The sequence below is a fragment of the Cucurbita moschata genome, unplaced genomic scaffold (genome assembly GCF_002738365.1).
Source record: "Cucurbita moschata cultivar Rifu unplaced genomic scaffold, Cmos_1.0 Cmo_Scf00022, whole genome shotgun sequence".
NCBI classification, from domain to species: domain Eukaryota; kingdom Viridiplantae; phylum Streptophyta; class Magnoliopsida; order Cucurbitales; family Cucurbitaceae; genus Cucurbita; species Cucurbita moschata.
In genome coordinates, this window is record NW_019268538.1 from 1,891,691 (window position 1) to 1,903,102 (window position 11,412).

General features: G+C 36.7%; 2 protein-coding genes across 3 annotated transcripts in view; both read right to left on the reverse strand.

The window, feature by feature from the left end:
* Positions 1 to 220: 220 nt before the first annotated feature.
* Positions 221 to 9,213, reverse strand: LOC111459749 (indole-3-acetaldehyde oxidase-like). 2 transcript variants are annotated; one of them, XM_023102781.1, is made up of 13 exons: positions 8,665 to 9,213; positions 6,311 to 8,005; positions 5,485 to 5,744; positions 5,177 to 5,386; positions 4,708 to 4,926; positions 2,503 to 3,465; positions 1,899 to 1,994; positions 1,681 to 1,779; positions 1,346 to 1,535; positions 812 to 1,061; positions 557 to 663; positions 409 to 463; positions 221 to 322 (listed from the first exon to the last, which is right to left on the reverse strand). In XM_023102781.1, the coding sequence occupies exons 1-11, from the start codon at positions 8,816 to 8,818 to the stop codon at positions 657 to 659; spliced, it is 4,143 nt and encodes a 1,380-aa protein (XP_022958549.1). In that variant the 5' UTR covers positions 8,819 to 9,213; the 3' UTR covers positions 221 to 322; positions 409 to 463; positions 557 to 656. The 2 variants fall into 2 exon arrangements, with proteins under 2 accessions (XP_022958549.1, XP_022958548.1); XM_023102780.1 differs by having other exon boundaries at positions 221 to 463.
* A 1,679-nt stretch (positions 9,214 to 10,892) lies between these two features.
* LOC111459753 overlaps positions 10,893 to 11,412 on the reverse strand; it is an 11,736-nt gene continuing 11,216 nt past the window's right edge. Inside the window, exon 14 of the mRNA XM_023102785.1 lies at positions 10,893 to 11,332. Within this exon, the coding sequence (XP_022958553.1) occupies positions 11,159 to 11,332 (174 nt within the window). The 3' untranslated portion in view covers positions 10,893 to 11,158. The remainder of the gene's footprint in view (positions 11,333 to 11,412) is intronic.

Below are 11,412 nucleotides of genomic sequence, written 5' to 3' on the forward strand. Positions count from 1 at the left end.
TGTAAATTACAGTTGTAAATTACATAATGCAAGTGAAACATCAATACTTTACACAACCCACGCATAATTGAGGTCTAATTTTTACCAGACACCATTTGTCCTCTACTACAACACCATCACCTTCTCTTGGTTTGTAGTTCCATTTCAGGATGGATTTCTTTTGAATTCTTTTAGAAATTAGGAGGCTATTTAGAGAGTAAAAGAAGTGGAATCAGAGAAATAAAATAAAGAAAAGATAAATTTATTTAACCTGAAGATTCAAACCTCGACCTTTCGATCGAAGGTATATATTACATACCGGTTAAACTCACTTGACTTTAACCTACAACAAATATGTAGGTAATGAGTTTAACTTAAAAGTAATTGAACTATGTTCAAATAAAATTTAAGCAAAGATTAAAATTTTACATTGGAATATCATATCAGCATGCCTCCTTTTATTACACCTCTTGACCCTTTTGCTCTGCAAGATCATTTACCATCCACTTCAGAATGGCAACACAAACTAAAGCAAATGATACATATATGTATAATTTTAGTGTATTGAAAGAATTACTCTCGTGTCGCTTCAGACGGTAGATAGCAAGCACCATTAGTTCAACCCACTGCTCTGACCTCTAAGCTTCCCAGAAGTTTAGAGTTCATCCAAACGCATCTTACTGCCTGAAAAGGAAATTTACCAGAGCCATCATTTCAAAAGGCTCCATCAGAAAATGAGCAATGTATGGTAAGCTGATGATCTTATTTTTGTAGCTTTCATCTATAGTATTTCTCTGCTGCATATGAACTAGAAAATGAGCAAGTGCATCACCTAGCTGTGTTTTGATCAGCTTGCAATGCGTCTACTTCTGATTCTTTGATCCATTTCAAGTAACTTTCCACACAGTCTAGCCCGCAGGCCTCTTTAACAACAGGCAAGGTAGCAGGAACGTCCAGCTGAAACGCGTGATCAGACTCGTCTTGACCGCGCCATCTTCGTATCTGTTTCCGTGCTTCTTTAATTGCCGCTCGTGTTGCACAGTGAACTGATGCAGCTAGTAGCAATGGTGGTTCTCCAGAAGCTGCACAAATGCATTTCGTTTATTCAAATCCCACTCCGAAGAAACCCTTGTATCCATGTTTTTTACCCTTTGGATTGTATACATAATTGTTTTCACCATCCATATAGTTTAAATGGTATGTATTTTCCTTTCTAGTTTCTATGTTAAGCCAACATTAAGCCAACATCTGATGATGGAGCAGATAAGTTCTGTACATATTGCATACATTGTTTTCATAATTGCTTCTACGAAAAAGTCAGGAAAATGAAAAATATAACTTCGAATGACAATAAAGTTTGACTAACCTTTCGAAGAGAGAACACGTTTTTTATGATGTCCGGAGTTCAAAATTTCGACGTTGAACTGTTTCGGTATGGTGTCAATTGTCGGAATTTTGTAAGTCCACGTGCTGGCATTAATCATTAGTCCATCAGAATTTGTCAGGTATTCTTCTGACATAAAAAATCCAATTCCTTGAACAAAGGCTCCTTCAACCTACAAAAAATGATTCCCATCATTAAGAGTATCTACACTTTGAACATCTGATCAATCAATTCCAACAGAACAATAGCTATATAGAAGCTGAAAAGTGCACAAACTGGAAACTTCAGGGAGATTGAAGAACAGTTCAAACAATAACCTGTCCCAAATCTACTGCAGGGTTGAGGCTCTGTCCACAATCATAGATAATATCTGAACGTAAAACTGACGTTTCTCCGGTGAGAAGATTAACCTCCACCTGCCATAGCATGGTTTTTGTGAGTCGAACTGTGCAGTAAGATAAACTGGCAGTGAAGTGGTTAACTTTGAGAATAATACAATAGTAAATACAAAGGTAGGTGTTATTAGTGCACTTGCCTCACTAACTGCAACTCCATAGTTCAAGTATCGCATTGACACAAAGTCGGGAATGTACATAGAATTAACTGATAAATTCACTGATTGCAAGTTTGCCTGCATTTTTCCCGTCATAAAACGACCAAGATGTTATAAACCCAAAGATATGTCTCCATAATCATAAAGCCCAAAGGAATTATTATGAGGAGGTAAGAAAACTGGTCACTTAAGGAACTAAATGTGTAAAATTATAAATCAATCACCAGACCGAAAAGAATCGGCAACATGGCGGCCATTAAAATCAAACTAGAAGACCTTGATCATAAGTCCGACCCTCCTAAACCGCTCATAACTAAAACAAAATAAGCCATTTTTTTAAGCATATGGAGAAATTATGAAAAAGAAAATCAAATCACAACCTTCTGCATTGAATCTAGAATCTTTTTACTTAAAGCAACTATTTTTTACGTGAACTACTAATGAAATTTTTAAAAACTATGTATATGCATCGACCCTCCTACACTTCAGAAACTAATATCACTCCGAACTAAAGACAAACGGTCACTATAGCCAGAAAACATGATTGCAATCATAAAATGTTCTACGAGATGGTGCAGACAACAACCTGGCTTATAAGCACATCCCATTTGACCGAACCCATTTTCTCCTCCAGTCTTTTCTTGAGAGGTTGTAGTCTCTCTAGCAATATATTGCAGCAAAGTCTAACTGCTTCGCAGCTTGATTCAGAGGTAGTACTCCCAGCTGTACACCCTCCTTGTATTAAGCTGACGGTATCAGATTGAACCACTCTCACCTTTTCCAAGAGGTTACCGGTTCCATCACATTCAATTGAGCTGAGGGCATATGCAACCATCTGTCTTACCTTTGTCCATAGCCCCTGGCCAAGTTCAATGCCTCCGACTTCCACAACAACAGAAGCATCAGTTAGAATGCTCACTTTACCAGGGGTTGCTCTCAAAAGTACCTCGTGCGTAATAGGAATTCGAGAAAGACCTCTCTTTTTCCATCTATTGCAGCTATTAAATTCATTCAACATTTCAGTCCTTTGTTTTATGTTTGAAGATGTGGCTAACCTATCCCAAATGGAAGGTAATGTGTACTCTTGAGGTTCACCTACATCCTTGAAGAATCTGCTGAGGCTGTCAAACGTATGCAGATTTACTTTTCGGATAGTATCAACATCCATGCAAAGGGTAGATGCTACATGTTCAATCACCGCCTCAGCAATAAAGGCTCCTTGTACCTCTCCAGGGGCTCGCATTGCAGATTTGCTTGTGTGGTTTGTTTTGCATACTTTTATGTCAAAAGATAAAGCACCCCAATCATACTTCTTAAGTGCATTGACAATGTTGTGTGGCATAACTGGACTTATATCACAACTCATCCCCGCATCAACCAATATTTCTAAATCCAATGCTGTAATTTTACCATTAGATTTGAACCCCACGTTGTAAGTAATTTTCATTGGATGTCTCCCTCCCATCATTATCATGTCAGTCTTCCTGTTAAGATAAATCCTGACTGGACGGCGTAACTTGTGGGCTGCAAGTGCACATGCCGTAGCAACCTAGACAACATAAATGTTAGAAGGTTTTTAACTCATTCAGTAGAATGTGCTATTCATCCTTCGGGAAATAATAAGGAAATCCTTAGCAAGGAGAAGGAAAAAACACAGAAAGAAAGCAAGCCATGGTGAATTGTTAAAAACACATAAATGGTGAAGAATGTGAATAGCTTAACTTAGATACACAACTAATTCTAGAGGTCGGTTACACAAACCATCTTTTATCTTTCTTTCTTTTAGATAAAAAAACAATTTCATTCATATATGAACTTTACAGGATAGATAAACCAGGGTGATCATGTAAAACTTTCCCAATTGGTTAGAAGGGTAGCATAAGTGTGGAAATCAAAGGGATTAGACATTTTCTATAAACCATCTTTTTATAGAAACACTAAAAAGCATGTCGGTTTGAGAAAAAGTCAAAAGTAGGTTCAAGAATGAAGTATACTTCAAAATATAAATGGAATACAACATAAATCATGAGACTGTAATTGGCCACATCATCTCACGTACATCAAAACCTATATAGTTACCAAAGATTCTATTCAACACATTTTGTTTCCATAATTAGAATTTAAAATGACAAACCAGAAGTTGCCTTACTTTTAATTATCAAATAGCAATGAAAACAATAGTAAATAAGAGCGGTAGTACAAGTAGGAAATACTCCATTAATGATGTGGGGATAGCTAAGGACAACTGCTAGATTTTGGATACAAGATATCCATCCATGTTGGACTTATTGGATAACTAGCAATGCAAGGATTTGTCATCAGTGCCCAATTCCAACACGACTTGTTAAGATATTCAGATGCACCAAAACAACCACACTTAGTCTGAGGAACCTATATATGCACATGCGTCCTTGTGCTTTGCAAACTAACACAAGCTTTTAGGATACTCTGATGCCACTTGAATAATCAAGTGGCTCGAGTCGGTGCTTAAGTTGCAATTATGTCATCTTACTTGGATTCAGTGAATAACTATCCTACCTACTAAGAAATACAACAGAACCATTACTATGATAATTTTTCAACAAAAAAATCGTTTCACATTGGTATCCAAAAAAATCTAGGAGAAATCTTAATCACATGTTTACTTGAATTTCCTTGCCTTCCTATCGAAGAAACATCACCACTAGTGAATTGCCAACCCAAAGATTTGTCAATGGAGGTGGGAAATCTTGGGAATTGAAGGAAGAACATTTTACGTAGCAGATAGATAGAGTTGGTAGCAGATACTCACAGCCATAGATTTGATAGCCTTTCCACCAAAGCCTCCTCCAACCCTCCTAGTAATTACACGGATATTATGTGCAGGAACGCCAAGACATTTTGCAATAACAGAATGTGCATTAGCAGGCCATTGACTTGAACTGTAGACTACCATGCAGTTATCTTCATCTGGAATGGCAAGGGCAGTTTGTGTCTCCATATAAAAGTAATATTGTGACCCAAGTTTGATCTGAATGTAAGCATTTATGAAAATATTAAGAAATGACTTAAATTTTAGATAGATAATAATAATAACACTTGTAGCAGTATTATTACAAACTAATTTTCTTGTGTGAAATTATCGAATGGGTAATGGTCAAATTTCTAAAATCGGACTCAAACGTGGTTCAACTTAATAAATCAAGCATAATTCCAATTTCTTATCAAGGTTGGAATATCATAATTAAACTTAAGGCCAAGCATGTCATAGTAGAAGGTACCTGAGCAGCCTTAATATGGTGATCAGCTTCAGTCATTCCTTTTGACATATCTCCAACCTGTTCTGGATACAAAAATGCAGGGACCTCAAAAAAGCTTGATCTTTCAAGAGCACTTTCTACAGAAAGGATAGGAGCTTCCAAATTATCTATGTCATAATCCACTACTGCAAAGTCTGCTGCCGTATCGGCATGTTTCTGTGTATCCGCAACCTAAATAACAAGTGTGATAAGAAATAAGTACCTCAGCAAGGAAGGATTCCTTATATAACAAAAGTTTCTATAAATGAATCATGGGTTAATAGAATCACCACAAAAGCAAGTGGCTGACCAACGCTCTCAGTCAGCTTATCTGCAAATAGAACTTCATCACCAAACATAGTTCTAGCTCCAACGTTATGCCCACCCGCAGGAATATCTTTGGTGGAAATAACAGCAATAACTCCCTTTGGTTGATATTCAGGAGAAAAAGTTAACCCATTCACCCTTGCCAAAGGCTTTTGGCTGTATATGAATGCTCCATATAGGCAATTTGTTGGTGAAGGAATATCATCCACATAGATAGCCTCACCTAAAATATTCATTTGCACATGTACATTGGTTTCATGATACTGAGAACAAGAAATCATGAAAAACAAATAGACCCTACAGACCATGGAACACCTGTTTGGTTAGTGATCTAAAAATTTTTTAAAAAATTAAAATAAATGATTTAAGGAAAAAGGAGGTTGTATTCCATATTTCTAGTGTTCTTTAAGGAAAAAGGAGGTCGTAAATTTTTTAATATTTCTAGTGTTTGGTTAGTGTTTTTTAAAGTGAATGCATTATTAGAAGTTTCACAGCTAGGTAATGTATATGCATTTGACACCAAGTAGGTACCATAGATCAAGCCAATGTTAGCATACAAAGAGTTCCAGAGCGAGACATAAAAGGCTAGCTCCAACAAGATATACAGGCACACATCTTCGAATCCATGCAAACAGAGGTGGAAAAATTGGTCATGCAGACAATGTTTCCAACAGAACGTTTCAGAGATTGCGAAGGCTCAAGGCTCATCAGGTTTATTAATATAGATTCATTTTATCTTTATAACAAAAAAGAATGTCCAAATTTCTATAATTACAACGTATGAAGTACCTGAAGCTTGGATAGCAGCTCCGGATTTTGTAACAGCATCTCCAACGGGATGATATTCTGAATTTAATTCGAGCATCTGCTTTCCAGATGATAGTAGAGTTGCAGTGTTTTTATAACCAAACAGGTCGTGGTTTGAACTAAATCTGTCAGGTAATGTTGTCAAGGTATTCTTGCATCCATTTAGGCAATCACTCTTGATGGTAACATTTCCATCAACCAAGGAGCTTAAGAACTCAAAAAGAAAGCCAACGGCTAAGCTTGTCCTATAAGAAGGAGATGAAGTACCCTTTTCAGGAACTATAGTAGCTGCAATCAATGAGACAGCTTCAAATATTACATTATAATCCATAACTTTTCCAGCTAAAAATTCTTCGACCTTTCTTGCTCTAATGGCATGTTTGGTCCCATAGGCTCCAAAAGACAAGTGACAACTATTTAAAAGGATCCCATTTGAACTTTTACATGGAGAGATTACAGCTAAGAAAGCAGCATTTAGGTACGGTAGTGCATTTCCAAGAGGCCGAGGCGATGGTCTAAAAGTATTAAACAATACAGTAGTATCATTTGGATAAATATCTCTAACTGAATCCCAATTTGGGATCTTGACACTTAAAAGTACACATTTAGGACCCAATGGAGGCCTTTTAAGAAACTCATCCAACATAACCACTTCTTCGTTGGAACCAGTTAATATACTTATCATGGAACCTGCAGCAAGGAGTATTGTGGCAATATCTGAAGGAAACTGTCTTCTTTGTGCCATCATTAAATTTCCCCCAATGCTCGCAGTATTTCGGACAAATCCAGCAGCAATTTTCTCCATATGGTCTGCTATTTTATTAAACACAAGCTCACCTACTGAGGAAGGTTCGTGGTTATTATTTTTCAGAGCCTCAATAGCTTTTGCAATCGTCACCGTTGCACCAATGTCTATTCCTGTTGAATCCCTTCTGATAACTGACAACTCAGGGATGTGTTTAAGATTAATATACCTCTCAACATGTTCAAATTCTTTGTAATATCCCACTTCTGTGTTGCCTACGACGAATTTTATTTTACTTGTATTGCTAGTCTCATTGCTTTCTAACAATCTGTTTAGATCCTCGACACTAACCGGATTTAACCAAGAGTGTCCCTTAGAGTCCACAAAAGGGATAGGCCTAAGTTCCTTTTTTAAAAATTCAGGAAATGACAAGAGGCCATTACTTTGACTATATGGTGGTAATTTACTCAATTTTACATCCTCACCACACCCCTTCCGCCAGAATGAGTTTAGCCCCAAATCCTCCATATCAACATCAGCAGCAAAACTCTTGCAGGCATCAGCAATAGGCCTATATCCTGTACAGCGACAGAGGTTTCCAGAAATAGCCTTTTCAGCTTCAGAAACCGTAAGTTTCGAGAATCCCGGTGAGGTCTCAGGTCGATTGGTCTTTTCAGCATTGACGAGAGCAGAAAAAAGTGAAACGCACATTCCAGGGGTACAAAAGCCACACTGAGAAGCATGGAATCCAGCAAACCTTTGATGAATTGAGTGGAAACCATCCTTGCTATTTCCAAGACCTTCACTGGTTGTAACAGAACACCCATGAATACTACAAAGCAAGGTGAGGCATGAACTTACAGTAAAGTCCTCAACCTTATCTAACACAGGATCATACTTGGACAATAGCACAACACAAGCACCACAACCACCTACATTTCAAAATAACCAAACAAGTCAACAGATTTAGATTGAACTAAATTCCATACTATGATTCCTGCCGAGTGGAATAGTGAACTGATGATTAGTTAGAAATTGAATGCAGCCTTCCAACAGAATCCTTAAATTCAAGGCTTTTAAAATGTGTCTATTAGGGAGAAGTTTTCACACCCTTTATAAGGGTGTTTCATTCTCCTCCCAATCAAGGTGGGATCTCACTTTACCCCCTTCGAAGCCCAGCGTCTTCGCTGGCACTCGTTCCTTTCTCCAATCGACGTGGGACCCCACCAAATCCACCCCTTTGTGGCCAGCGTCCTTTGGTGGCCCACCAACCAAGGTGGGATCTCACATGTGAAGGCACTAACACCCAAAACTGAGGGTCACTGAAAAACATTAGCAACTAGCAAGAATATAAACAGTATAAAGTTGTATCAATTAGTTAGAAGTATGAAAAGAATGGACAAGACAACCGTGTTCGGGAAAGAGTCAACAGCGAGTACAGTAATTAAGGAAACAGATACTTAAAGTGCATAAAATGTTGATACACAAGCCAGCTGAAGGCAATTAACAAAAAAAAACGAGAGAAAATCCATAATTTCCATGAAAAGTAAGCAAACCCAAGTCATGGATTTAAGGAAGATGAAGTAATTACCTTCACCACAGCCAAGCTTAGCACTCTTGAAAGGAGTATGGTGGCGCAGAAAGTGAAGCAAAGTAGTAGAAGGATCAACGGTAGAGAGCTCAAATCTCTGCTGATTAACAGCAAAAACCAGCGGAGATGCTGCTTTCTCTGGTTGATTCTCCATTGTCGGGTAGATGAAACTGTAGCGGCGGCGATAAGGGATAATAAATCTTCTTCCCTTCGGTGAATGAGACAGATTTGTCCGAACATGGAAACTGGTTGCAACAAATTTCTGATCATGAGCTTAATTAACACGCGTTCATTTCCCACCCGGTGGATCTTCATTTTGATGCCAACGAAGACAACTTGAAAAAAAGTAATAATAATTTAACTTTTCCCCGGACTTCCTTTATCGAGGAAGAGCGAGAGACGGCAGAGAGAACGAATGAACCAGTTACGAAAAGAAACGTATGAACAAATCTTGAGTTCAAAATTGAAATTGCAGAGTTCATAGAATCAATCATAGAATGGGATGGCGTGAACGTCTCTGAGTGTGTCTGGCATGTCCACTGCTTGTCACTCTTTAGCTATCTGCCATTAATGGTGAATAGCGGTTTGGACTTACTGGCTGAGGGTAGGGGTCTTGTCTGACGTCATCATCCACGTCATTGCCACGGTTACTTTTTTTAGTTTCCCTAGTGTGAGGTGGCCATTCAATAATATCTATTATCTTCATTTTAAAAAGAAAATATCTTTACTTTATAAATATTTTTTAAATATCCAAAAATTTAAATTTTTATTAATATCTTTAAACCTTTCAAAAAAAAAAAATCAATTTTTCTCTTGAGAAATTTTGCTCTATATTTATTTTTAAATAATAATCTTTACGTTTAAGCTTCAAAATAATTTTTATTTAATCGATGTTTTTTTACTACTATTCTTTCCGTACGTATTAATTTCTCTAAATTCATTTTAGACGAAATATGTAAATAAAATTTTTTTATTAGTTAACTTCGTAAGCTAGATCAAACTCAAAACCTGTAACGATAATTAATTAAATTTTAATAAAAAACTCAAAATTCATAACAATTAAAGATTAAAAAAAAATCAAACAAACAAAAACATAATAAAAAAATTATGTGTCTAAATTAATTAGTTTATGTTTGAGTTGACCATATGATTAATATTTTATATGGGTTGTCAAGTTAAGTAATATTGTTTTTAAAAAACAAGAAAACAGTAATTTAATTTAAAAGAATTGATATTTTATTTACAATGATGATGATAATAATAATAATATTAATAGTAGTGGGTATATATATTATATAACCTATAGAATCAAACACCACGTGTATTGATTCTAGTAAAGTCAATATCAATAGTATGATTTAACCCTTAAAAAAATAATTGTTTTCCGTTAATAATATCATTGAAAAAAAAAAAAAAAAATTGGAAGTTCAGAGATTGGAAGTTCCATTCATCAACTTTACACCAAAAAAAAAGAATGTATATTGAGACTTTAACTTGTTGCAATCTCGTTGAATTAAGCTCGGGCTCGAGCAAGGCTTGATGCCGCTACTACTAGACAAGAAATGGGCAGAACTGGAAGCTTGCCCAAGAACTCTAAGACAATTTCATGCTACATTTTAACGTTTGACTGTGAGGAACAAGCTTAATTGAACTTCCGCTCGTCATGAGGATCTGACTTGATAAAGCTATCCAATAAATTATGCATTTACTAGTTCTATATGTTCTCTAAAGCAATGGTCATAGGTGATCGAAATCGCTCAGGTCAGTGTATTTCTAAATGTACACCCAATGAATTATTGGATCAACATATTGATGCAATGCAGCCCGATGTTAAATCTACTGATCAAGTTCAATCTTCCTTTGGTATCTAAACCGTTGGATGGAACCTCTCTAGCGCCTATGTCTAGCTCCTGTAAAGATCTGAATGTAGCACCTATCCTAATTGATTAACGCATTCGTGGCAGTTTCTTAGAATCTCTGGAGGAAAATTTTGAAATCTGGTGTGTTTCTTAGATCCCTAAAGCAGCTTGGTTTGCTACAAAACATCTTTATGGTTCGGTTCCAGCTCTTGGTTTGCTACAAAACATCTTTATGGTTCGGTTCCAGCTCGGGCTAAGAAACCGACCCGCACCAAACTACCCCACCAAAGAAATTCAGTGAGACTGTCTTAAGTAGTACACATCAGTTTTGTTTTCAGAGAGCACAAGATGACAGGAGAGACAAATTTTCTATAACACAAACTAAGGGTAAGCCATCCATCTTCTGCACACTTCACTCATCAATAAGAACTACCATAGCAATAACATTACTACTCCAATTACAAGAACTGTCCTCTGTAAAGGGGCTAACAGAGCATCTTCACTAAGAAACCTTGAATGCAACATGGTTCGAATTACAAGCATTCAAGCATCATAGAAGCTACCCCAACTCGACCTAACTAATTCAATTTCACAAACATTAGGACCTTATCTCTCTTATGGTTTGAAATCAATCATTAGACCGAGAAGGCATAGTAATTCATTTCATTACCAGTATCAGAGTAATGATCGTTGTAATTGAAATATTCCCATAATCGAGATAACCCATACTCTCCGAGCTTAGGTGACTTCAGATAAAGCAGGTGCAATTCTTTCATGTTTTTGTCAAATCTCTCCTTTACGGCAAGTACCTGTATGTTGACGCAAAATTTAGCCTCCTTATCAGTTTTTTTTTTTTTTTTTTTTTTTTGTTCTTTTTTTAAAAAAAAAA

Coding starts and splice junctions, on each gene's coding strand:
- LOC111459749 (XM_023102781.1), bottom strand. CDS start 8,818: ATGGAGAATCAACCAGAGAAAGCAGCATCTCCGCTGGTTTTTGCTGTT. Junction 8,006..8,664: donor TAAGCTTGGCTGTGGTGAAG/GTAATTACTTCA, acceptor TTTGAAATGTAG/GTGGTTGTGGTGCTTGTGTT. Junction 1,536..1,680: donor CTGCAGTAGATTTGGGACAG/GTTATTGTTTGA, acceptor CATTTTTTGTAG/GTTGAAGGAGCCTTTGTTCA.